The 20769-nt window shown below is 53.8% G+C and overlaps 9 protein-coding genes and 1 non-coding gene across 10 annotated transcripts; 7 read left to right on the top strand and 3 right to left on the bottom strand.

Moving 5' to 3' along the window:
- Positions 1 to 2484: 2484 nt before the first annotated feature.
- On the top strand, positions 2485 to 3687 carry EV422DRAFT_551129 (uncharacterized protein; the record flags this gene model as incomplete). Its single annotated transcript, XM_053071814.1, has 2 exons — positions 2485 to 3351; positions 3538 to 3687. 2 exons carry the CDS (start codon positions 2485 to 2487, stop codon positions 3685 to 3687), a joined length of 1017 nt encoding a protein of 338 aa, XP_052923901.1.
- A 1028-nt stretch (positions 3688 to 4715) lies between these two features.
- EV422DRAFT_536130 (uncharacterized protein) lies at positions 4716 to 5917 on the top strand. The gene is made up of 4 exons (XM_053070809.1): positions 4716 to 4780; positions 4904 to 5081; positions 5294 to 5377; positions 5449 to 5917. Exons 1-4 carry the CDS (start codon positions 4776 to 4778, stop codon positions 5548 to 5550), a joined length of 369 nt encoding a protein of 122 aa, XP_052923900.1. The 5' UTR covers positions 4716 to 4775; the 3' UTR covers positions 5551 to 5917.
- On the bottom strand, positions 5918 to 8455 carry EV422DRAFT_559143 (uncharacterized protein). Its single transcript, XM_053071933.1, has 11 exons — positions 8261 to 8455; positions 8094 to 8166; positions 7963 to 8029; positions 7699 to 7901; positions 7550 to 7628; positions 7387 to 7482; positions 7277 to 7321; positions 6859 to 7209; positions 6708 to 6780; positions 6546 to 6632; positions 5918 to 6482 (listed from the first exon to the last, which is right to left on the bottom strand). Exons 1-11 carry the CDS (start codon positions 8280 to 8282, stop codon positions 6193 to 6195), a joined length of 1386 nt encoding a protein of 461 aa, XP_052923899.1. The 5' UTR covers positions 8283 to 8455; the 3' UTR covers positions 5918 to 6192.
- Positions 8442 to 10220, bottom strand: EV422DRAFT_536122 (uncharacterized protein). Its single transcript, XM_053070808.1, has 3 exons — positions 9905 to 10220; positions 9351 to 9821; positions 8442 to 9280 (listed from the first exon to the last, which is right to left on the bottom strand). The coding sequence occupies exons 1-3, from the start codon at positions 10043 to 10045 to the stop codon at positions 8693 to 8695; spliced, it is 1200 nt and encodes a 399-aa protein (XP_052923898.1). The 5' UTR covers positions 10046 to 10220; the 3' UTR covers positions 8442 to 8692.
- A 1123-nt stretch (positions 10221 to 11343) lies between these two features.
- EV422DRAFT_536120 (uncharacterized protein) lies at positions 11344 to 12873 on the top strand. Its single transcript, XM_053070807.1, has one exon. It carries the CDS (start codon positions 11749 to 11751, stop codon positions 12724 to 12726), a length of 978 nt encoding a protein of 325 aa, XP_052923897.1. The 5' UTR covers positions 11344 to 11748; the 3' UTR covers positions 12727 to 12873.
- A 104-nt stretch (positions 12874 to 12977) lies between these two features.
- EV422DRAFT_536119 (uncharacterized protein) lies at positions 12978 to 14882 on the top strand. Its single transcript, XM_053070806.1, has 5 exons — positions 12978 to 13292; positions 13387 to 13402; positions 13492 to 13807; positions 13884 to 14738; positions 14803 to 14882. Exons 1-4 carry the CDS (start codon positions 13070 to 13072, stop codon positions 14643 to 14645), a joined length of 1317 nt encoding a protein of 438 aa, XP_052923896.1. The 5' UTR covers positions 12978 to 13069; the 3' UTR covers positions 14646 to 14738; positions 14803 to 14882.
- Positions 14883 to 15629: 747 nt separating this feature from the next.
- EV422DRAFT_t101 lies at positions 15630 to 15716 on the top strand. Its single transcript has one exon. It is a non-coding gene; the product is annotated as a tRNA-Ala (tRNA).
- Positions 15717 to 16211: 495 nt separating this feature from the next.
- Positions 16212 to 17076, bottom strand: EV422DRAFT_507785 (uncharacterized protein; the record flags this gene model as incomplete). The annotated part of the gene is made up of 2 exons (XM_053068677.1): positions 16212 to 16620; positions 16682 to 17076. The coding sequence occupies 2 exons, from the start codon at positions 17074 to 17076 to the stop codon at positions 16212 to 16214; spliced, it is 804 nt and encodes a 267-aa protein (XP_052923895.1).
- A 474-nt stretch (positions 17077 to 17550) lies between these two features.
- EV422DRAFT_507784 (uncharacterized protein) lies at positions 17551 to 19101 on the top strand (the record flags this gene model as incomplete). Its single annotated transcript, XM_053068676.1, has 1 exon — positions 17551 to 19101. The coding sequence occupies one exon, from the start codon at positions 17551 to 17553 to the stop codon at positions 19099 to 19101; it is 1551 nt and encodes a 516-aa protein (XP_052923894.1).
- A 690-nt stretch (positions 19102 to 19791) lies between these two features.
- EV422DRAFT_498391 (SMAD/FHA domain-containing protein) lies at positions 19792 to 20648 on the top strand (the record flags this gene model as incomplete). The annotated part of the gene is made up of 5 exons (XM_053068017.1): positions 19792 to 19994; positions 20066 to 20136; positions 20200 to 20252; positions 20317 to 20426; positions 20492 to 20648. The coding sequence occupies 5 exons, from the start codon at positions 19792 to 19794 to the stop codon at positions 20646 to 20648; spliced, it is 594 nt and encodes a 197-aa protein (XP_052923893.1).
- Between the last annotated feature and the right edge of the window lie 121 nt (positions 20649 to 20769).

Raw genomic sequence — 20769 nt, 5'->3', positions numbered from 1 at the left:
AATTTGTAATTGATGTAAGTCAGCGTCCCACCGGCAGCACCAGCGGCGGCCACCGGTAGCCTGATCATGGAGAAAACAATTCTGGCCGGTCCGAATATTCCTCTCCTTTGTTGCTGCTGAAATCTTCCGCTATTCGAACTCCGCCCATTGAACATCCGTTGGCGCTCGGTTCGTGTGTGCGTATGAGTCCATATTGTCCGTTGCGGCGTTCGTGCCGCGTAGCGAATTGCGGGTGACCGCGTTTTCAGAGGGCTAGCAGATCGAACGGCCGAGCTCTTTGTCGCCAGAAGTCCACGGCAGACCAGGGAGGACATGGTGTATACAGTTGTCGTGCCAGCCGCTTGGCCACACAAAACCCACGCTCGAAGAAATGCGACCTCGGGATGGCTCTCCGTTGAAGGAAGTGCGATCGTTCTTCGTCCGCAATAGACCCCCCTTGCTGCAGTCTGTCGTGCAGTGATGCTGACTTTGTCAGGCGATCTCTCCGTAGGCCAGTGTTCCAAGGTTAATCGACCCCTCGCTATCTGCGTTTTTCAAATCAGTCGCAGCTCAGCGAGCTCCAATATTGCACCGCTCTTTCCACAGGATATAACCTAACAGGACGAGTTATGCTGAAGGACGGTAATCGTGCGTGGGTGTGTACTGTATATTTGCAGTTTTCCAGGCTTCTGCGAATGCGGTGGTTCTCGTTGAAGCGAATTCCGATTCAGCAAGTGACAGCATGCCACGAGTCTCTGGGTCACTCACGTGACCGCAAGAGCAAATCAAATCGAGTGCTTTTTTCCCCCGTCTGTGTCGGTAACAGCAAAGGCTGGCAGATTTGGGAAGGGAGTAGCCCCTGCATATCAACGGTCTATGAAACTTCGTTGGTGAGTGACTGCAGCACGGTGGAGGTCTCCAAGCACACGCAGGGGTACTGGACTGTGGCCTTTCCCTTTCCCTTCACCGTCACCCGAAAGCAGACCCGAAAGTCTCTTAACTCGGTAGAGTTGCCGCCGGAGCGGCTTGATGCAATACCGACGCATGTTCGTTGATGATTTGTTTTGACCCGGGGATCTCTCTTTTGAAGCATACCTAATAGAACTGTGCTCTGGCCGACATGAGAAACGGGTTGCCTTGATCGCAGAGTAGCATTTACTCACTTTCCTTGGTACCTCGGAAAAGGCTCTAGCAATGTGTTCCAGCTGTTTTCCGTTCCCTCAAAGACAGAAAGGGGTGGATCGAACCCCTGCGTCCGCCAGCCGCTGGGGTAAGATCACCTTCTCATCACTCTTCCCACTAAACCCCACTGCAAGCTTTCTCCAAGCATACAGAGGGAGGCTGGATTTTCGCTCACGTTTGCTCCGGACAAACCATCAACGCTGCATCAACCAATCTCTCCACACCTGTCACCGCCGCGACGTCCGATTCCGACTCCGTTTGTTCCTTCCTCGTGCAAGAGGCTTTGCCATGGCGGTCGGCTATGAGGCTAGTATGAGCATCCACACTTCCAACGGAGAGGTCGGACAGTGGTAACTCAGAAGCTTTAAGTGAGAATTCTCATACGAGTCATACCACGGTCAAGGACCTTCCAAGGAGAAAGGAGCCGCGGTCGTTCAAGTATGCGGCGGAGTTACTGCTGTATGTATGCGGCGTCGGACCATATGTAAGTCAGAAGTGAGTTCTTACCCCATGGCTCACACGCCTCCCTTTCACGCGTAAAGCATCGCAGTTCAAGCTGTCGAGGCTCTGAACATTATGCCGTCATGACCAGCATGATCTGTCGACGGAGCTTCAACCACAAAGTCGACAGACGAAAAGAAAGTGCTGTCAATCACCGGGGAAAAACACACCGTCAAAAGAAATTTGTGTATCCCAACCCTGGGCATCCGATCGGGAGCACGGGGCCGTTTTCGGGAGCACGGGATCCATGGCGCGCCGTCCACCTGACGGAATTTGCGCGCGCAAGCCCTTCGGCCACGCTCGCCGCTTCCCAGAGTTCCAGGGTTTACTCAACTCCCCTTGCATTCCCAAGTCCCGACAGCAGCGACTTCAACGAAACGAAACTTATGCATACCCCATGAATCCTGGATCGGCCGCCCGGAGAGTTCGGCACTTTCAGGGACTACCACAAATCCGTCACGCGGTTCCGGATGAAGCGACTCGGTACGAGAATTCACAAACCCTTTCCCGCCGATCCACAACGCGTGCGACACTCGCAGCGGGACTCTTTGCACGCATCCAACGCGTCGCCGTCGCCAACGCGGTGATGTTGCGCTGTGTGGGGATAAACGAGAAGGATCATCGCTGGAGGTGGGCACTTGAGAGCAGGATGTGTCCACACAGCGATGACTTCATGCAGCCGGGGGGATGTCGGGCTCAATGCTCTTGGCGGAGAACTGTTCTGTGAGGGTATAAAAGAGGGTGCTCCCGGTTGCATCCCATCCTTCCGTCTGCCAACATCCATCTTTCGCATTACACGCCGCCTAGCAGCATACCCGCAAGATGCTCGCATCATCTCTCTCTCTCCTCGCCTTTGGCGTGGCATCCGTCCACGCGCACGGCTACCTCACCATCCCCTTCTCCCGCACTCGTCTCGCAAGTGAAGCCGGCATCGACACCTGCCCCGAATGCGCCATCCTCGAGCCCGTCCCCGCCTGGCCCGACCTCAATGCCGCCGACGTCGGTCGCAGCGGACCGTGCGGTTACAACGCCCGTGTGAGCAAGGATTACAACCAGCCGGGACCGGCATGGGGCAACTCCACCGTCGTCGACTACAAGGCCGGCGACATCGTTGATGTGCAATGGTGCGTCGACAACAATGGAGATCACGGGGGTATGTTCAGCTACCGAATCTGCCAGGACCAAGAGCTCGTCGACAAGTTCTTGACGCCCGGATACCTCCCCACCATCGCGGAGAAACGAGCGGCCGAGAAGTGCTTCGAGGCTGGACTTCTGAAATGCACTGATGTCCCCGGCCAGAAGTGCGGGTTCAACCCCGACTGTCCCGCCGGTGCACCGTGTCACAGGACGGACTGGTTCACATGTGGATCCTTCAACGACGGGTCGAGGTGCCAGAGCGTGGACAGGGCCCCGAAAGGGTCGTGCTACACCTCCATAGCCGGCGGATATACCGTTTCGTCCAAGATCAAGATACCGAACTACTCCTCTAAGCGCACCCTCCTCTCCTTCAAGTGGAACTCGCAGCAGACGGAGCAGGTCTACCTTAGCTGCGCGGACATCTCCATCAGCGGCGGTGACACTCCTCCCCCTAAGCCATCCACTTCCTCAACCGTCCCCACATCCACCGTCAAGAGCGAGGCGCCCAGCGCCACCACCATTGCAAAGCCTACCACCACCGCAAAGCCCACAGTGCAACCCACATCGACCGCCCCCCCTTCCCCAAGCCCAACCTCCAACCCCACCCCGGGAACATGCAACCTCTCCAACGTCTTTAAACGCACCGACTGCGGAGCCGCCGGAATCACCCAGTCTGGGTGTGAAGCTTCCGGATGCTGCTGGAACGCAAAGCCCGGGGATGCTTACTGCTTTTTCAAGGAAGCCGACCCATGCGCCGTCTCGACTGACTCGAGGGTCGACTGTGGAAACCCTGGCATCACGCAAAGCGGGTGCGAATCGAAGGGATGCTGCTGGAAGGCGTTGACACCTAACCCCAACAACAAGCCTTGGTGTTACAAGAAGGCGTAGATGGAGTTGATCTCCTGCGGCGCTTTGTAGATACTGTAGCTTTGTACCTTTCTTTTGTAGTATAGATTTAAGTCTACTGGATCTGCTTGTGCATACGTTCGACTCGTTGCTTACTGTATATCAGATCGTCTTCTCTTTCTTCAATAAACGTTTTGGCATTTGCTCTCCCATCCTCTTTGCTTCATCGTAACGCGCATTTGCTCAGGTGCTTCCTGGCCCCAGAAACATTTCGTTATCCTCCAGCGACCAGCTGTGGATACTTTCCGCACTCGATACCCCGCAAGTTCCACGGCAAGAGTTCCTGTCCACACAATCGAGAGCGACAGAGACTCCCGCATCCCAGAAGTACATCATCCATACCGCTGGCGTTCAACAGGAACTATCCTCCGCTCGCATCAACAAACGGACGGCAAAGAGGAGAACGCCATCCAGACGTCAAGAGCGCTACTCGATCGAAGTGGTAGTTACTCCCCAAGTCTTACAACCGTAGTCTCAAACAACGGAGTTACCGGGTGGTGCCCAATCCAATAGAGGACGACGAGTCCCGTCCTAACCTGCGCTATGCTCTGGAGTTCCCCATTTCTCAGAAACCGTCGAAACGAAGCCCCCATCATTCTCCTTGTCCCCTGACCCCCGTTCATCCCATCCATCAAATCCAAAAGAAAGAAACATATATCTGAAGCCAGCGAACCGTCCCGACGGAAAAAGAGACCCGCAAAAGAGAGTCCCTGTATAGTCGGGACGGATTATTAAGACTTCCTAAGGTGGTTTGATCTGGGTGCTCTCCATTTACGAACATCCACCAAGACCGCAGGCCCTTTGCGGGGTGCCTGCGGTGACTTCTGGAGCCGAGGTAAAGTGCCCGTGGTAAATATGTTGAGGAATCAAACGAGAGGAAGCGGAGGAGTGTTCTCTTTTGTGCTGGAGCGAGAGCAGAAGGAAGGGGCTAAGCCACGCACGTGCAGTGCAGTCTATTTATTTTCATTTATCGAACTTGGTTGTCGACGCAATATCTGTGCATTTCTCGGCAAGCACCTCGACAAACTATCCCCAACACCGACAGTCAAAGAAGAGCATATCCAGCAAATATGAGGTGAGCAGATAGGTTCCTTCTTCCAAATCCCCGCTAGTTTTCGTCGCAGGTCTTGTTTGCTCTGCCCATGTCGAAAGTTGTCGCCTGATAGACCCCCAACGCTCACCTCAACCCAACTCCCAGGTTAATCACCCACAACGTCCTTCAATGCCACGCCAAACAATGCCCGCCAGGCGCCTCATACCCCCTAGCACTGCGGAACGTCGAGTTGGAAGCGGTAGAGGCGGAGTTCAACGAGGACTTTGTGAGGCGGATGCTGGATAGGTTGGACTGGAATGTGTTGGTTGATACGGCTTTTGTGGTAGGTTTTTCTTGGGCGGTAGTCAGCTGAGTTATGGAAGAGTGAAGAGGAGAAGGACGAGGAGGGGGAAGAACGTGTGAGGCATCGGTAGAACCTGCGCAGAGGCGGGGCGGATGCCATCAAGTCTCATAGTGGTACACGTTCATGGGCGGAAGAGAGAACACAAACCACAGGAACGTTGAAACCTAACGATCGATTCTTCGATTATACAGCTGGGCATCGCACAACTCCCCAAAGAGATCCCCGAATTGCGGGATACCGAGTTCCTAAAAGCAGTGCATAAAGTCATCCTGGAGGTAACGGCATCAAAATCCGGTTCTCAAAGCTGTCGGTCCACTCATTAACCCATCGAGTACACTTTATTCAGACACGGGTCAAAGAAGCCGAAATGGTCTGCAACGGCTGCGGTCACGTGTATCCGATAAAAGACGGGATCCCCAATATGCTCTTGCAGGATCATGAGCTGTAGAGTTGAGAAAGGATGGGTTCGAGAACATGGACTACGAAAACATCTATAGTCTCGAGGGTCGGTCCGCGAGGGAGGATCGCTGACTGCCGGGAAACACATGTGGGAGACAGGGCCGAGGAGACATCGACGTCCTTGGTCAGGCGAGGGAAACAAAGCAGCGTTGCAAACGCAGACCAGCGCGGCGGGACCTCGGAATATGGGACCAGAGGTCAGGCATGCGCAGGGAGAAATACGTTAGGGACCTACCCTAGCCATGTGCGCTGTCATACGAACATGTGCCCGCATCTGCGTTCTAGTCTAGCGTCCATAGAAAACGATCGGGGGAGCCGCCATGCCCCATTAATTTAAGACCATGGCGATTTTGTACACAGCCATAAGTTTGCGATAGATGGGGCATTAACAAAAAATCACACTTGCATGGCTGGGCGCGTTTTCGCCCGGAAAAGAAACGATTATTGCGGAAGTTGTCTGTTCAGCTACCAGCTAACAGGTGCAAGGTAAGAAACCTAATCCTAAGAGTTTGGAGCTCTGCGTGCAGGGGGGCGAATTTGGCCAACGTAATAAATCGGAAAGACTGCTGCACACCCCCCATCCCTGATACGCCACTATGACACTAGAGCGGACCCTTGCTCACTACACCCCTCAGTACTGCTGATACGCAATCGGCGGCTGCTGTTGCCCTGGCGGCGCATGTAGCCCCGATTGTTGTTGGTGAGGTGGGTACTCAGCGTACTGCTCTGGAGGCGCATGTTGTTGCGGTGGGGCCTGCTGAGGCGGACCTGGCTGGTAGTGCGCTGCGCCAGGCGGCGCGGTGTGATACGTGTAGTACCCGGGCTGTTGTGCTGGTGGGGCTGCTTCGTAACCTGCTGGTGGAGCCGCGACGTAAGAGTTTGGGTGGTGATGTGGAGCAGGGATGTGTTGGGGTTGATAGGCTGTTGGCCGGAGATGTCAATGAAGCGATCACTGGTGAAAAGATGGGGAACAGGCAGACTCACCTCTCGACTGGGCCATTGACGCCTCCATGAGTCTGTGATACGTCAGACATGCGTTCGTAAACCTGTCGTTTACGAGTACTAGCTCATCTGTGGCAAAAAAAATGCAGCGTTTCATGAGCATCAACTGGGTTCTCGCATTCCAGCGTGCGCCAGTCATCCTACCTTGTTTCGTCCGATAAGTTTCCAGTAGCTTGAGCAGCTTCGGTCGAAGGTGAAGTATGTCGCTGTAGCTTTGCTATAATGCCACAAGCATGGCGGGATTAGAGACCAAGCGACGAGGCAGTACCGAGGGGTGAAGGTACACTCGTCCTACCTGCAAAACGTCGTTCTCGGCAAAGCTATCCCTCGACGGGTCAATCCCAGCCAACGTCTGCTGAAACTGCCGAATCTTCCTAGCATTCGCCAACACCTCCGATTCGCCGTCCTTCGAAGCCCGCGACGCCTCCGCGACCGCGGCAGCCGCCATCCCGGCTCCTTCAACCTTCTCCACGTAATTCGATGGGAATATTCCGATTTGTCCTCGCACTTCCCCTTTCCACCACTCTTGGAATGTCGTTGCGTCGTAGACATCGACTACGTCCCCGCGTGTTAGGCGGAGTTCGCCTTCCTCTGTTCCTGCGAAGTCATATAATGCCCGGACGTGGAACAGTACTTTGGGACCGGTCTATTGGGAAAGACCGTGAGTACTTCGATCAACATCCTTTTACGGAATGAATGCCCATGCGACGCACCTGCTTGGGTATTGGTGTCTTTGGCCTGTCGGATCTCGAGTCCCTCTGTCGATCGATGAAGTATCAGTACGCACGTCGCACGTATGCAGTATATCGAAGCCAATCCCTACCTTAGACGATTTGCTTGATTCTTGTGCCGACAAAGACAACGCCAAAGCGAGTTGCAGCTCCTCGTCCTCTTTTTCCTTGTCAAGCATTGCTTGCGTCTGTGGTATCACTTTTGAATCAGGTATAGTTCCACCAAAGCAAGCTGCCGCTCCTTCCGCAAACTACCTTCACGACATCTGGTTTGTGCGGCGATGGGAAGCTGTATCCTTTCGATTTCAGGTCATTGTATGTATCCACCATGAACCTGTGTATCCCAGCATTTCGGTGAGTCAGGAAAGGTATCGCTCCTCACGGGTCATCGAAAGGTACCATACCCCAAAGAAGGATCCGCCTTGAACTCCTCAGCCCATTGTTGAATGAAATCGAGGATCCGCGTGCGCACAACCTCATGTACAGACTTGTTGGCGACCTGCTTGGTCAAAGCATCTACAAACGCTCGAGACGAGATTTCTCGCCGGAGTGTTTTGCCGCAGTTATGGACTAAGGAGTTCGACACGGTCAACGCAAATAGCACCACCTGCGGAGTATGAGGTTTAGCATAAGCAGTTTTGAGGTGATGTGACTACAACCGGACGTACGTTGACGTTGCGGTGCTGGATGCGTTTGACAAGAGCTTGTACTGCTTCGCGGGCTGCGGGCTCCGAGCTGGGGGTTGCGATGCGTCAGCACTTCTTGTACTAGAGGGCCAGAAACAAGCCAGCGATCTCACCTATCGGCCTTTTCACATATTGATATGATAAGACCCCAATCCTCCCCTGTGTTGCGTTCGCTGGTAGCTTTAACTGATGTTTGCACGTCACAAGATGAGTGTGCTGCCTCTCTGGAGAAGCGGGTGGACAGACAGACAATCAACCAGGACAGACCGACGGCACCCACCTATAAGATCGTCGACGGACATGTTGCTATCCTTGTTGTTGATTGCCGTAAAATAAAGTGGTGTTTGGGTGCCAGTTGTTTCGCACCTTTCTCACTTGGCGGGGCGGGTGGAATCCAAACGTGGCCCACTGATGACACTCGGCGCGACTCATCACTTTTCGCTTTCAGTCGATTTCAAACCCGGCGACGTTCTTCAAAAACATAGCCTTGAAGTGTTCTATTGACGAGACATACATATGGAAAGTACTGTACACTAGTATACGCCATCTGAGGGTCAAGCGGGATAAGTCTATATGATACGCCAGCGTATTGATGCAAATCTACAGATGGAAATGGGCTGAACGACCAGCGTGCAGTTCGTGAATGGAGTGGGGCATGCGAGATGGTATACATGGATGTGAACTATCGAGTCGAACGAGACGGTCGCCGAATCTAGAATCCGTGACTGGAGTTTCCGTACTTGGATTCACCCCTGTACGTCCCGTATTCACTCCGGTAACCCGGTTGCGCTCCATCACGAAGGTAAGGCTGGGTGCCATACATGCCTCCATTTCCGCTTCCATTTCCGCTTCCATTGCCCGATCCTCCCGACAGGCTGTTGCTGTTTCCATAACCATTGTTGCTGACAGGGACCTGGGAGGATGTCTGTTTGCCGTTGCCAGAGTTCTTGACGCTACCGAGGGCATAGCTGTTGGCTTCGATGGAGGTCGCGGTTTGCTGAACGACGTCGGAGACGACTTCGAAGTTGTTTTCGATGGCGAGGAAGAGGGAGCCGAAGAGGATGGCAAGGGGAGAGTCGAAACGTTGGTCGCGCTTCACGAAGGGGACGAGGGCTACGAGGGGAAAGGAAAAGGCATGGGTGAGTCGAATGAACGAAAATGATTCGCTGGAAGTGTGTGAATGGGATATACCGATGTAGGAGGCGATGAGGACGATGTTGAGGACCACAAGCAAGTGGTTCGCGATTTCTAAGGATTTCAGCTTCTTCAGGCTTCCGATGGATTGGCGGGTTTTGTAGAGCTAGAGATGTGTCGGAGGGTTAGAAGGTGCTCGGCTTTGGATCCAATGCAATGGGACAGAAGAAGCACACCTGATAAGAGAAGCACACAATGGAGCAGAGACCGTACCAGGCGGGAAGTCCCAAGTTCAAGTAACTGAACACCAGGGAGAACTGGAACGAAGCCGCGTCCCCCGTGTGTGTGTTCAGATCCATAAATCCGACAGCGAGCGTGGCGGCGCTCAAGCCGAGGGTCATGAACGCGGAGACCCAGTACAAGCTCCGTTGGCGTGCCCTCTTGGCGAGTGGCAAGGCGAATCTGACCGTCCCGGCGGTGCAGAGGGAAAACAGAGCAACGACGTAGCCGCACATTCCAAGGGCGAGGCCACCCAGCGTCCGTGAGTTCGGTGTGAGCAGGACATGCCATAGAACGGCCATGCTGAATCCGATGGCGAGGAACCCGAGAAGGAGACTCAGGGAGCGGAGATTGCGGCGGCTGAAGATGAGCCTTCGCATGCAGATAAAGAGGTTGTAGAGTACGATCGGAGCGATGGCGCCTGATGTCTGATTTGCCGAAAATATCATATCAGATCAATGGACCCCATCGGAGCGAGACGAAGCCAGGGCCCAAGAATCTTCACACTCACCAGGGCCGCCGGAGCCAGCGTGTAGGTCACCCGCTCGATGGTCGTGCCGATGACCGTCTGGATTGTGGCGCTCGTCGCATTTTTGAGGTAGGCCTGCACGTTCGGGTCCTGCAGGCAGGTTTTTGGGTCGATGGTAGCCATGTCGTTTGCGATATCAACTGGAAGTGGAGGTTCGCAGCGTCGAGGAACGTTTGCGAAGTGAGAGGCCTCCGATATCGCTGTACAGCTGTATATATGCGTGTTCTATCCGGTTTGGAGAAAAGACAGAGAATCGCCGCAACGCATGCTCGTTCACGCTGCCAGGCTGTGCGAGAGCCTTTATGGCATTATTGTGGAGCGGCGTCGTCACCCCTCCAACTCCAAACAATCGGGGATTGCCAGTGGCTGTCTGGGAACCGTGTTTGCCGTTAGTACCGATGTCCGTGCACCGGGGGTCCGTCAACTCCTACCACGGTATTCCGATGTGCAGGGTCGAAATCATTGCCCAGATTTCATGTACCAGAAGCCGGCCAAACTCTTTACGATTCCAACCTGAGGATACTACCTGCAGAAAAGCCCGTTGACGCGTAACGCGTTTGGATGGAACATCGCGTTTTCAATGATTTTTGCCTTTCTTTTCCTTGACCGTTCGATAGACAGGTAAAGGCGACAACACTACCCATCCCAGCTCATCTCTGTTGGATACATCCACTTGAATCTAACGTGCAGGGGCAAAGGCTGGGCTTTTTTCTTTCCTTCTCGTCGAAAAAATGAATTCAGCGCGTGTTCATCAGGAACGTCTTTTCTCACCGTTGGAAAGGACCGGAATGCATAGACGATATGCATTGCACAAAGCATTCTTTGGCAGCGCCGCAGCAGCGGCCGAAGGAAAAGCTGGACCGACAGTACGCGGTCCTTTTCTCTCACTTTGAGAGGAAGCACTTGCTGCTAGAGAGGATAAGGCTATTTTTCCATGACATTCAATTTCCAGGAGCAGAGTGGAGATGAAGGCAGCATACTCACTCAACGTGAATGGTATTTGGGCATATGATTCCAAAGAAGGTGCTGGACCAAGTCCATCATCAGCCATTCGGTTTCCTTTCGCAAACTAGCCCTGTAACATTACCAGAGCTAGGTCGAATAAAATCTGTGTGTTCTAGATGAGCCGTTGTCGAGAAACAAGGCTGGAGGGAATCTGGAGATCTGTGCTCTTTTGGTCAGGAAGGCACACATACTGTACGTACAGTATGTAGCTGGCTGCTTTCATCCATAGCATCCAGAGTCCAACGCACCTTGGCTCTGCCACATTGGTTTGGTCCTATTCGCAACGCAAATTTTGACGGGGCTTGCATATGAACGCGGTTTACGTCAGCAAAAAAGAACCAATGGCGTCGCTCGATCGACAGCATCGTGGATTGGGACCCCACCCGGGAACTTTAACTTCTGACACCATTGGACCTCGCACGAAATGTGAAACTCGAAAACTTGTCGGTATTCGATCTTGGTTTGTGCAGGCCCTCGTGTCGAGGACGACGGAAACCAAGCTTGAACAATGGCTGTCATCCTCGCTTACAAAGGTTATACCGCCCGCTCCGCCGTGAGCGCGGCCAGCGTCGTTGAGCACTTGCTCCATTGGGCATCCGTCCTACGGCAGCTCACAAAAATGCGTTCGGTGGATACCGTTGCCCTAACATCGATACAAAGCGTAGGTTGATGTTACCGCATGTAGCGATGCATGAGATCTCTTGAAGGACCCGAGCGAAGGAATGACGCCTGCAGCGAGGTGAAAAAGGGTATTTAAGAAGGCGCCAAACTCCACATTCCCCCAGTTCATCCCCATTCGCGACATCTCAAGCATCACAGCCATGTTAGTCAAGTCAGCTCTTCCCCTTTTGGCCTTGGCCACCAGCGTCGCTGCCCACGGCCGGGTGACATCTCCCGTCGGACGCACCGTCGGTCCGGCGTACCAGACAAATTGCGGAAACGCCATCTTCAACACCCAAGCCGCCGATCCCAACGGCAATGTGCAGGACTTGATGCAGAAGTTGCCTGCCGGTACGGATCCCTCTAAGTGCAACCTCCAGCTTTGCAAGGGATATTCGTTTGCGGACAACGTCGACCGCGTGGAGTCCTACACCGCTGGCCAAGTCGTTCCTATTACGGTCGACATTCGTGCACCCCATACTGGTACCGCCAACGTCTCCGTTGTCGACCTCGCCACGAACACTTTGATCGGAAAGGAGTTGATCTACTTTTCCGTCTACGCGTCGACGAGAACTCCTGCAGTCGCTGCCGAGCGCAACTTCGCCGTCACCATCCCCGACTTGGGTGGCAAATGCACAAAGCCCGGACAATGCGCTCTCCAATGGTGGTGGGATTCCCGCGAAGCCAACCAGACCTACGAGAGCTGCATTGACTTTGTTGTTGCTGGGAGTACCGCCCCAAAGCCTAGCACGGCTGCTCCCGTCCCAAAACCTACCACCGCCGCTCCCATTCCCAAGCCTACCACCGCCGCCCCTCAACCCAAGCCGACAACCGCGGCTCCCGTTCCTAAACCCTCCACCGCTGTCCCCAAGCCTAGTCAAACCCGCCGGACCAGGACGCGTGCCACTCCCAAGCCCACCGCTACCACCGCGCCACCACCTGCACCCAAACCCACCACTGCTCCAGGCACCACCCGTTGCGCGGATGTTCAGCCCCAGTGCTGGGACCAGCAGCGCCAGCTGTGGAACGACTTCAACGCATGCATCTCCAAGCAAGGCATGTCAGTTGCGTGCACGGCCATTCAGAACAAGGCCGTCGCAAAGGGCACCGAGTGCAACAGCTTGAAGTGCACATGGTAGATGCGCATACCCGCATGTAGATATCCCCATTTGTATAAATCCACCCTAGAATTTGAACGATCCACTGAGCTACGCAACTCAATAGAGACTCCCTAAACGGATATAGATAGCGTTGGTAATCCGATAGAATTTCCTTCAATGGCAAATTGCCAATAGTACAGTACAGTACACACATTTCGGACAAAACGCGTGAAACCTAATTTGAAAACCTGGACGCGCGTCGTAAAAAGCTTCGAACGCGTCAGTTTAGCATTGTGGACCTTTCCCGCATCGCATCTGAAAGACCAGTAGCTTTCACATGCTTCTCCTCCCATTCCGTTGCGCATCGTAACGTCATCCTTTCATGTTGACCCTTGGGTCTGGCCCGGTATTTCATCTCGGAGACTTTCCCTCCTCCTCCGGCGTGTCTTCTCCAGTGAGTCGGGCTCTCCCGAAGCCTGAGCGAAAGAAATACGAAGCAAAGTCAGATACTCGCACCCAGAAATTGAACCAAATGTTGTGCACGGATCTTGAGGCTATGCCGGTGGAGCGACCGCTTCGGATAGCATTTTATATTAGTGGACATGGTGAGTGGCACCAATCAACCTATCGGTTCATTCAAATCATTTCGGCTGAATACCTAAATTTCTGTTTCGTATGGGATTCTTCTTCCAATGCCAGGTTTCGGACATGCTACGTATGTAATTGATGTTTCTCTTTGCCTGCTTTTCATGAGCGCAGGGCTGCTTCCCTCATGCACTCTTCTTCATCAAATGCCTCCACTAGACGGGCAACGGTCACCATCCGGTATCTTCTCGAGCTAGGCCACTATGTCACCATCGTGAGCTCGGCGCCATCCTTCATTTTCCTGGGCTTGCTCGAAGAATACCTCAGCTGCACATTAAGGAGCATCGCGACTTTGGATCCCGGTGTGGTGCAGAGAGACCCCGTCACGGTGGATGTGGACGAGACAATGCGGCAATTGGAGCTGTTTCTGGAAAGCGCGGAGACCGTAAAGGAACAGGAGGCAGTGTGGATGGAAAATGAGCGGTTGGACGTAGTGTGCTTGGATGCACCGTTTTTGCCAGCGGTTGTTGCAAAGGTATGATGAAGGTAACGGCTGGAAGGGCATCCGACAGTGTTCTGATAACGGGTCCATCCCTTTCCATTTTCAAAAGCAAGTGGGCATTCCTTCCGTCATGATCACCAACTTCACCTTCGACGCCATCTTCTCCGCCATCGGAACCACGGATCACCACAAACGGCTGGTTCAACAGTGTGCAGAGATGTACGCAGACGCAGACTACCTCCTCCGCATGCCTGGCCACATCCCAATACCATCCTTCCAAGATCGCCCATCACAAACCATCGAACTTCCCCTCATCGTCCGCAAAGCACGCATGCCGCCCGCCCAAGTCCGCAGGACTCTCGACATCCCCCCATCAGCGCCATGCGTCCTGATTACCTTCGGCGGCTTCGAGATCGGCGGGGACGCGCTCACGGCAGTGCAGGTTCTTCCGGACGGCTGGTACGGCCTGGTGGCCTGCCCCTTTGCGGGTGTCGACGCCTCCGGCCGTCTGCGCCGCATTCGGACCGAGAAATGGTACATGCCAGATTTGCTCAACGCGGCGGATGTAGTTCTTGGCAAATGCGGGTATGGAACGTGCTCCGAGGTGGTCGCTCACAACGTACCACTTGTGTACGTGCCGCGATCCGGCTTTGCGGAGGAGGAAGGCCTGGTGGAGAATCTGATGAAGCCGTACGGATGCAGCGTCGAGATGCCGCAGTCAGATTTCTACAAGGGGAATTGGGCGGAATACATTTTGCGGGCTGCCGAGCTGCAGGACTCGGAGAGTATTAGGCATAGAATTGAGGACGATGGTGAGGCCCTCGCGAGCGAGCTGGTCGTGTCAATTGCGAGGAACGGACTGGTGGTATAGACGGTGATGGCTTCTTCCTCCCTTCTGCATGCTTAAACTACAATAGAGTATCTCAGGACTTTTTGGACATTTATCGCTTTTCATTGCTTTGATCCTACGTGTTGGTAAGCTTGGACGATGTGCCTATGTGGATGTGTGTATATTTGTAAGATAATTACATGGGCTCGATAATGTGTATGGTACACTTCTCCCTGATTTCCAACGAACGTCCGAGTCATGTTACTGCTTTCGGCCGGATGCTTCATCAAATGACATTCGACAGCGGGCTCAAGTCTCCTTCCACCTCAACCGCTTGCACGGCGTAATGCACTTCTGTCCCCGCCAGGAAGGATGCATCCGCCCAGAGACATCCTTGTGTCACGACATCGCCTATTGAGACGTTATCAAGCACACCCGTTGCAAGCGGCATCTCCATCCCATTGAACGATGTGGAGTTCCCTCTGAACACCATATACGGAGCCGCCCAAGAGCTCCCTCCCATTCACATGTGGCTCACCCCAATCCCTTTTTTGCCCGTCCAAACGGCGTCGGAAACGCGTCAATGCACTTACCTAAGATGGACTTTTAGCTCCTGAGCACTCGAAGGATGGCGCTTTCGTGGAGAGCACCTTGCATTTCCTTCTTTCGGAAACATAGCCGGCATCCGTCTCAGATCCCTCCGGTCCCTTGGGTCCGCCACATGCCGGCGCACGCTCAGTTCAAAAGAACGTGACAACGTGCAGCAATAGGTCAGCTCCAGCGGGTGCCCCGGACCGTACATCTCTGAATTCTTGCACTTTGCAGTAGACGTGGTGGGCATCCCATCTACTGCACCATCTTACCGCAAGCAACGTTTCAGCAGCGGTTATTTCGATTCAGGGCGTCCAGATGCATACGCAAACGGTCGGTCGCGTCCGGACTGCAGCGGGGATTGGCGGCGGATGCGCAGACGCTGTCGCAAATTTTACTTATTGACAAAAACCTAAACAATCAGCGTACCAGTGCGGGGAATTAGCTCAAATGGCAGAGCGCTCGCTTAGCACATATCGCCTAACATGCGAGAGGCAGGGAGATCGATACTCCCATTCTCCACTCTTTTGCTTCGCTCCCGTTGTCCTAAAAGATACCTTTTTCCTCATTTGACGAGCGTTTTGCGGTTTGGAGTGCGCGGTGTGAAATGACGAAAGTACCGACGATTTTCTCTCACCAGTTCCTTTTGCTTCCAAGTTGGATATCGATTTGGAGTTTTTTTAATGAGTCTGGTGCACGGATGGACGGGATGGCGATGATTTTTACGTATCCTTCCGCCGTGTTTGGGATATAAAGATCATCCTTCTTGAAATCGGGGTTCAATTAACATTCATGCCCGGACAAGCGGCCAGAGGCATCCTGCAGTTCTTCACGGGCCCGCTCCTCCACGGCCTGATTTGTTCCTAGTCCGTCCCGGATCCTGTGTACAGCAATTGTATTGGGAAGGTCTACAGCGTCTTCATGCTAATATAATCAAGCCTAGATAGAGGCGCAAGATCTAACCAGAGTTCTATGGATCTAGATGCTGGTGTTGGGTCCAATCCAGAAAGCATACACTCAGTGAAGGTATGAGCGTCTCAAAAGCTCTTTCGCCTCGTATCGGAACCTCTGGTTCGCCACACCGCCGATCCCAAACGCCGCAAAGATGCGTCCTATTCTAGCGGCCGTTGATTTCGCATACTCCTTTTGCACCTGGGCTCGCCGTTGCGGTGGAGTTGCGTCTGGTCGGTTGTACAAGTCCATGCCCAACAAGTGAAGCGGCGTCGAGATGAATTGGACCGCGCATGGTGTGATCAACTGTGCGGCGACTTCAGCGGTTCCTTTGCTTATGCCGAACGAGGATGTCATCTCTGCAGCCAGAACTGGTGGAAGGTTGAAGGAGGCGAACACAGTCATGACATCGCGCGTGGTGTAGAGCCCATAGGAGCTCCATGGGACAGGTTTCGAGGCGCCAGTGCCGAACCATCTATCGCGGAGCACGATCAGCTGACTGCAAAAGTGGGCCCCAGGCATCTCTCATCACTCACTTTGTGAAGGTAGCATCTTTGCCCACACACAACCCAACATTCGCGATACTCGTTCCTATGAACTTTGGATAGAACCAATCCCAGCCCTCATAATCGCACACAGACTGTATTGTATTCGCCGTGAGGTACGTTCCAGCGTAGACCCCAAACATGAGCAGAGTGGCGGGTTGCTTCGCGAGCGATAGCGGATTGGTGAAGAGAGTCTTGAACCCGGAAACAAGACCCGCCAGGAGCGGCTGCGTTCCAGATGCATTCAGGAATATGGAACGGTCGACGATAGTGATGATTGGCGCTACTAGGGCTGCTGCACCGAAGGCTGCACTAGCTTCGGCGGCGAGAGTGTATGAGAGCGGGATGCGCTCGTGATGAGCCGCGGGCTTTACTGCTGAGGACATGGTCGATGGCGAGTCTCGTAAACTATCCGAACGTTGGACGGATTTGTAACTCGGGGGCCTGAACAAGGACAGGGTTCGGCGGGTTTGAACGTGCGGATATTTGTAAGTTTTCAGACAAAGCTTATCAGGAGCATGGTGAAGCGCACCCGTGCTTTTCAATCGTTGAGCTCGTACCTGCAAGCGCTCGCCTTACGGGTGATCACAACAGCTTCAACAGCGCTCCAAAACCACCCTGCTCCTCCTTCGTCGTCCTGGAGGTATATATCACGAAGTCGGAGTACAAAACTGCCAAAAAAAACAAGCTGCCGAAGGAAAGGGGCAGAAGGTCACGCGAAAGCCCAACGTCATAACCCCACTCACGCGACCACAACCAACATCGTAAACGTATTCATACCGGACATCTGGGGTCCAACGTCAGCGCTGCAAACGACTCTACGACGATAACGAAGCAGCGGCCGCGTGAGGCAAAAGCAGATGCCGACCAGCGCCAGTTCGGTATCGAGGTCGCTTCCCGATATAAGCGTCAATTCCAGAGCTCAAAGTGGGAGTCGACCGTCCGCGGCCGGGGTGAATATCGTTGGAAGGCCTCGGAATCCAAGTTCGGGCAGCTCGCGCACTCGCCTGCCGGCTGCCAAACCGGACAGTGAGCAGGTGGAGCACGCGCGGAACTATGTTCCTGACAATAATGGGGTGCGGCAACGGAGTTCGCAGGTTGGAGAGATGAGGGTTCGGAGTCTGGAGGTGTTGAACAATACAAGGCCAACGGGCAGGAGACGTTTATTACTGCCCCCTCGTGAGAACGCTGTGGGAGACTTTTCGACGAGGAGAGCCAGAGGAGCAAGCACTGGGGAGCGTTCGATAGGTGTGAATGGGCCCGAAGCTGTATCGGGAGAGCAGACGACCAGGTTACCCTTGCTGGTTGTGGAAACGCCGAAAGAGGAGTCCACACGGTTAGCGAAAGGCGTGGAAACGGATGCAGGAGCGCGTAAGCCAGAGACGGGTGCAGAAAAGCGGAGCAGCAATGAGCCGGCGACAAAAAATGAAACCTCAGGGTCGGATGAAGCGTTGAATGCAGCATATGCGTCAACGGAGCCTGTAAGCAATGTCACAGAACATCGGTCGTCCCTGGGTGGGCGATACATGGTGGTTCGCCCCTGGGGCTCACGGATTCGAAGCAATCCAGATTTGAGTGGGGGTGCAGATGCAAGCAACGAAACAGATACGGACGCATCTGCTCGACGGCGTTCAACCAGCTCTCGTGTCCAGCCAACCATCTGGCGAGTCAACAGCGCTGGGGAAATCGTACGTACATTGGGTGGACCACCGCAGCCAGTGGAAGCCACCCTATGCCGCCCGCCATCAAGTTTAGCTTCGCAAATTTCATTAGAGAATGCTCTGAACGGCACATACACATCCCCCAACACGCTTTCAGCTTTGAAGTGCAGATACCCCACTTACGCCGCACCGTTCCGTGCCAGTCATTCCTTTGCTTATGCATCCACGTCTACACTCGCGCTGGATGATCCATTCCATACCATGGTGATGGACGCACCACAAAGGCGACTGATACATTTGGCGTCAAGAACATTGGCTGGAATGGCAAAGGGGTTGTCGACAACGACTGCAACCACGACGCTCGCGTCTCCATCATTGTTCATACCATTGCCATTACTGCGGTGGGCGGCCATAGATCCCGAAGAGGCAGCACAGGATATCATCAACAGCGCCGACAGCGATGATGGCACAGGCCCCTCATCAGACAGTCCGCGGACGGATGTATTCACAGATTTTGAGCGCACAGATGTTGTTAGCAGACAACGCTCTACGCACCGAGAAGCGCTCAGCCTACCAGGCACAGCACGCCCATCGTCAAGCGTGAATGGACTGGAGATGATGTTGATGTTGTTGGAAGGGTTGGAACCTCTGTTGCGTAGTGGTAGCGGATCCTCGTCTGAAACACAACCTGGAAGACGGGAAGGTCGCAGCGCCAATCGATTCTTTTCTTCTCTTGCAGATAGACATTAGGATTAGTGCAGATAGTCAGTGGACCTCCCAGTCTTCTTTTTGGATAGTTTGCAGTCTGCATGTTTTTGGGGTCTTCGAGGAGACCTTGTCGCGTCCATCTATGAAATTCACCACGCAAGTGAACATGACAACTTCCACTGCATTGGCTTCGTTTGTGAGCGTTCACAGCGGTTACAGAAACAGCAAATAACGACATGTCCTCACGAAGGCCGCCCCGTGATTCGAGTATAGATGCCTCCAGAGGATCTCGCCGGCATTCGAGGGACAGGTCGCGGAGGGACAGGTCTTCATCACCTAGAGAAATAAAGAGGGAGAGGCACAGGGATAGGTCTTCATCACCGAGAAACTTCAGACGGGAGAAGAACCGGGATAGGACCGGATCGCCGACAGATAAAAAGAGGGATAGACCGCACAGGGATAGATCTGTATCACCGAGAGGAATAAAGAGGGAGAGCGAGAGTCCACGAGGGAGGCGCTCCGATTCTAGGGATGCTGACAGACGACCACATGACGAAGCGAGAGATCGACGAAATGGCGAAGGTAGAGCAACTTACGGAGGAAAGGACTCCCACATGAGTATGGACTGCTCACATATCCCGAACGTCTTCTCCGCACAGATACGGAAGGAAACCGCCAAAGGACTATGTCGGACTATGTCAGCCAATTGAAATCGGAATATGCAAGGTATTTATGCCCATTCCGCCTGGCGGGTGTCATTTCCCTCATGCTTTCCAAAAGAACTCAAGTCGCTCAGATGCCTTACCTGTTAGCCAGGACGTGGACGAGTCAGGACCCTCTGCACCGCGAGTGGAGAAGGAGCAGCCCAACTTCAACGTGTCGGGAGCTCTGGCGGCAGATCAGAATACCTTCAAGGGCGTAGTACTGAAATACAGGTGAAAGGATGTTTTCCGGCCGCCTTGATACCTGTCGGGGTTTTGAAACTGACTGAAGCTGTGATGCGTAGTGAGCCTCCAGAAGCACGAAAGCCAAAGGAGCGATACCGGCTGTACGTATTTAAAGGGAAGGAACAGATAGGTGAGCTCACAACTCCCGCTGTGAAGACTTACGATAACGGTTACTCAAGGAAGTTCGTCATAGATCTGCTACATATACATCGCCAAAGCGCATTCCTTCTCGGTCGTGATCGCGTGGTATGTCCTCGAAACGGCAGAGGCGACATGAAAAGTGGATACGGGAATGCTAACGGCAAAACAGGTTGCAGACATACCCGTCGACCACCCCTCATGTTCGAAACAACATGCCGCCATACAGTATCGTCAGATAGTCGAAACAGATCCGCTGGGACAAGTCACGAGGACTGTGAAGTGCGGACACCCCCCCTGCTCCTCTCCCGTGCATGGACCAGACTGACGTACTATGTCGATTACAGACCTTACATCATCGATCTGGATTCGGCTAATGGAACGTTCATCAACAACAGCCGGATTCCGGGATCGCGTTATGTGGAGCTGAAGGTTGGCGACACGATCAAGTTCGGTTTCAGCAGCCGGGACTACGTGCTGTTGAGCGAGGAGGTGGCCGATTGAGGAAAACGGCTTAAGGAGAGGGACACTACTGGAAGGAGCAGAATTTTCGAGTTCCGGTTGCACATTTGAACTTCCGGGCTACCCCCATGGGCCGAATCCTGCCACAGAGCCGATTTCACAC

Source organism: Fimicolochytrium jonesii (assembly GCF_025526975.1).
Source record: "Fimicolochytrium jonesii strain JEL569 chromosome Unknown EV422scaffold_19, whole genome shotgun sequence".
In the NCBI taxonomy this organism is placed as follows: domain Eukaryota; kingdom Fungi; phylum Chytridiomycota; class Chytridiomycetes; order Spizellomycetales; family Powellomycetaceae; genus Fimicolochytrium; species Fimicolochytrium jonesii.
Note: the sequence above shows the minus strand (reverse complement) of the source record. Positions and strands in the feature narration are given on the sequence as shown.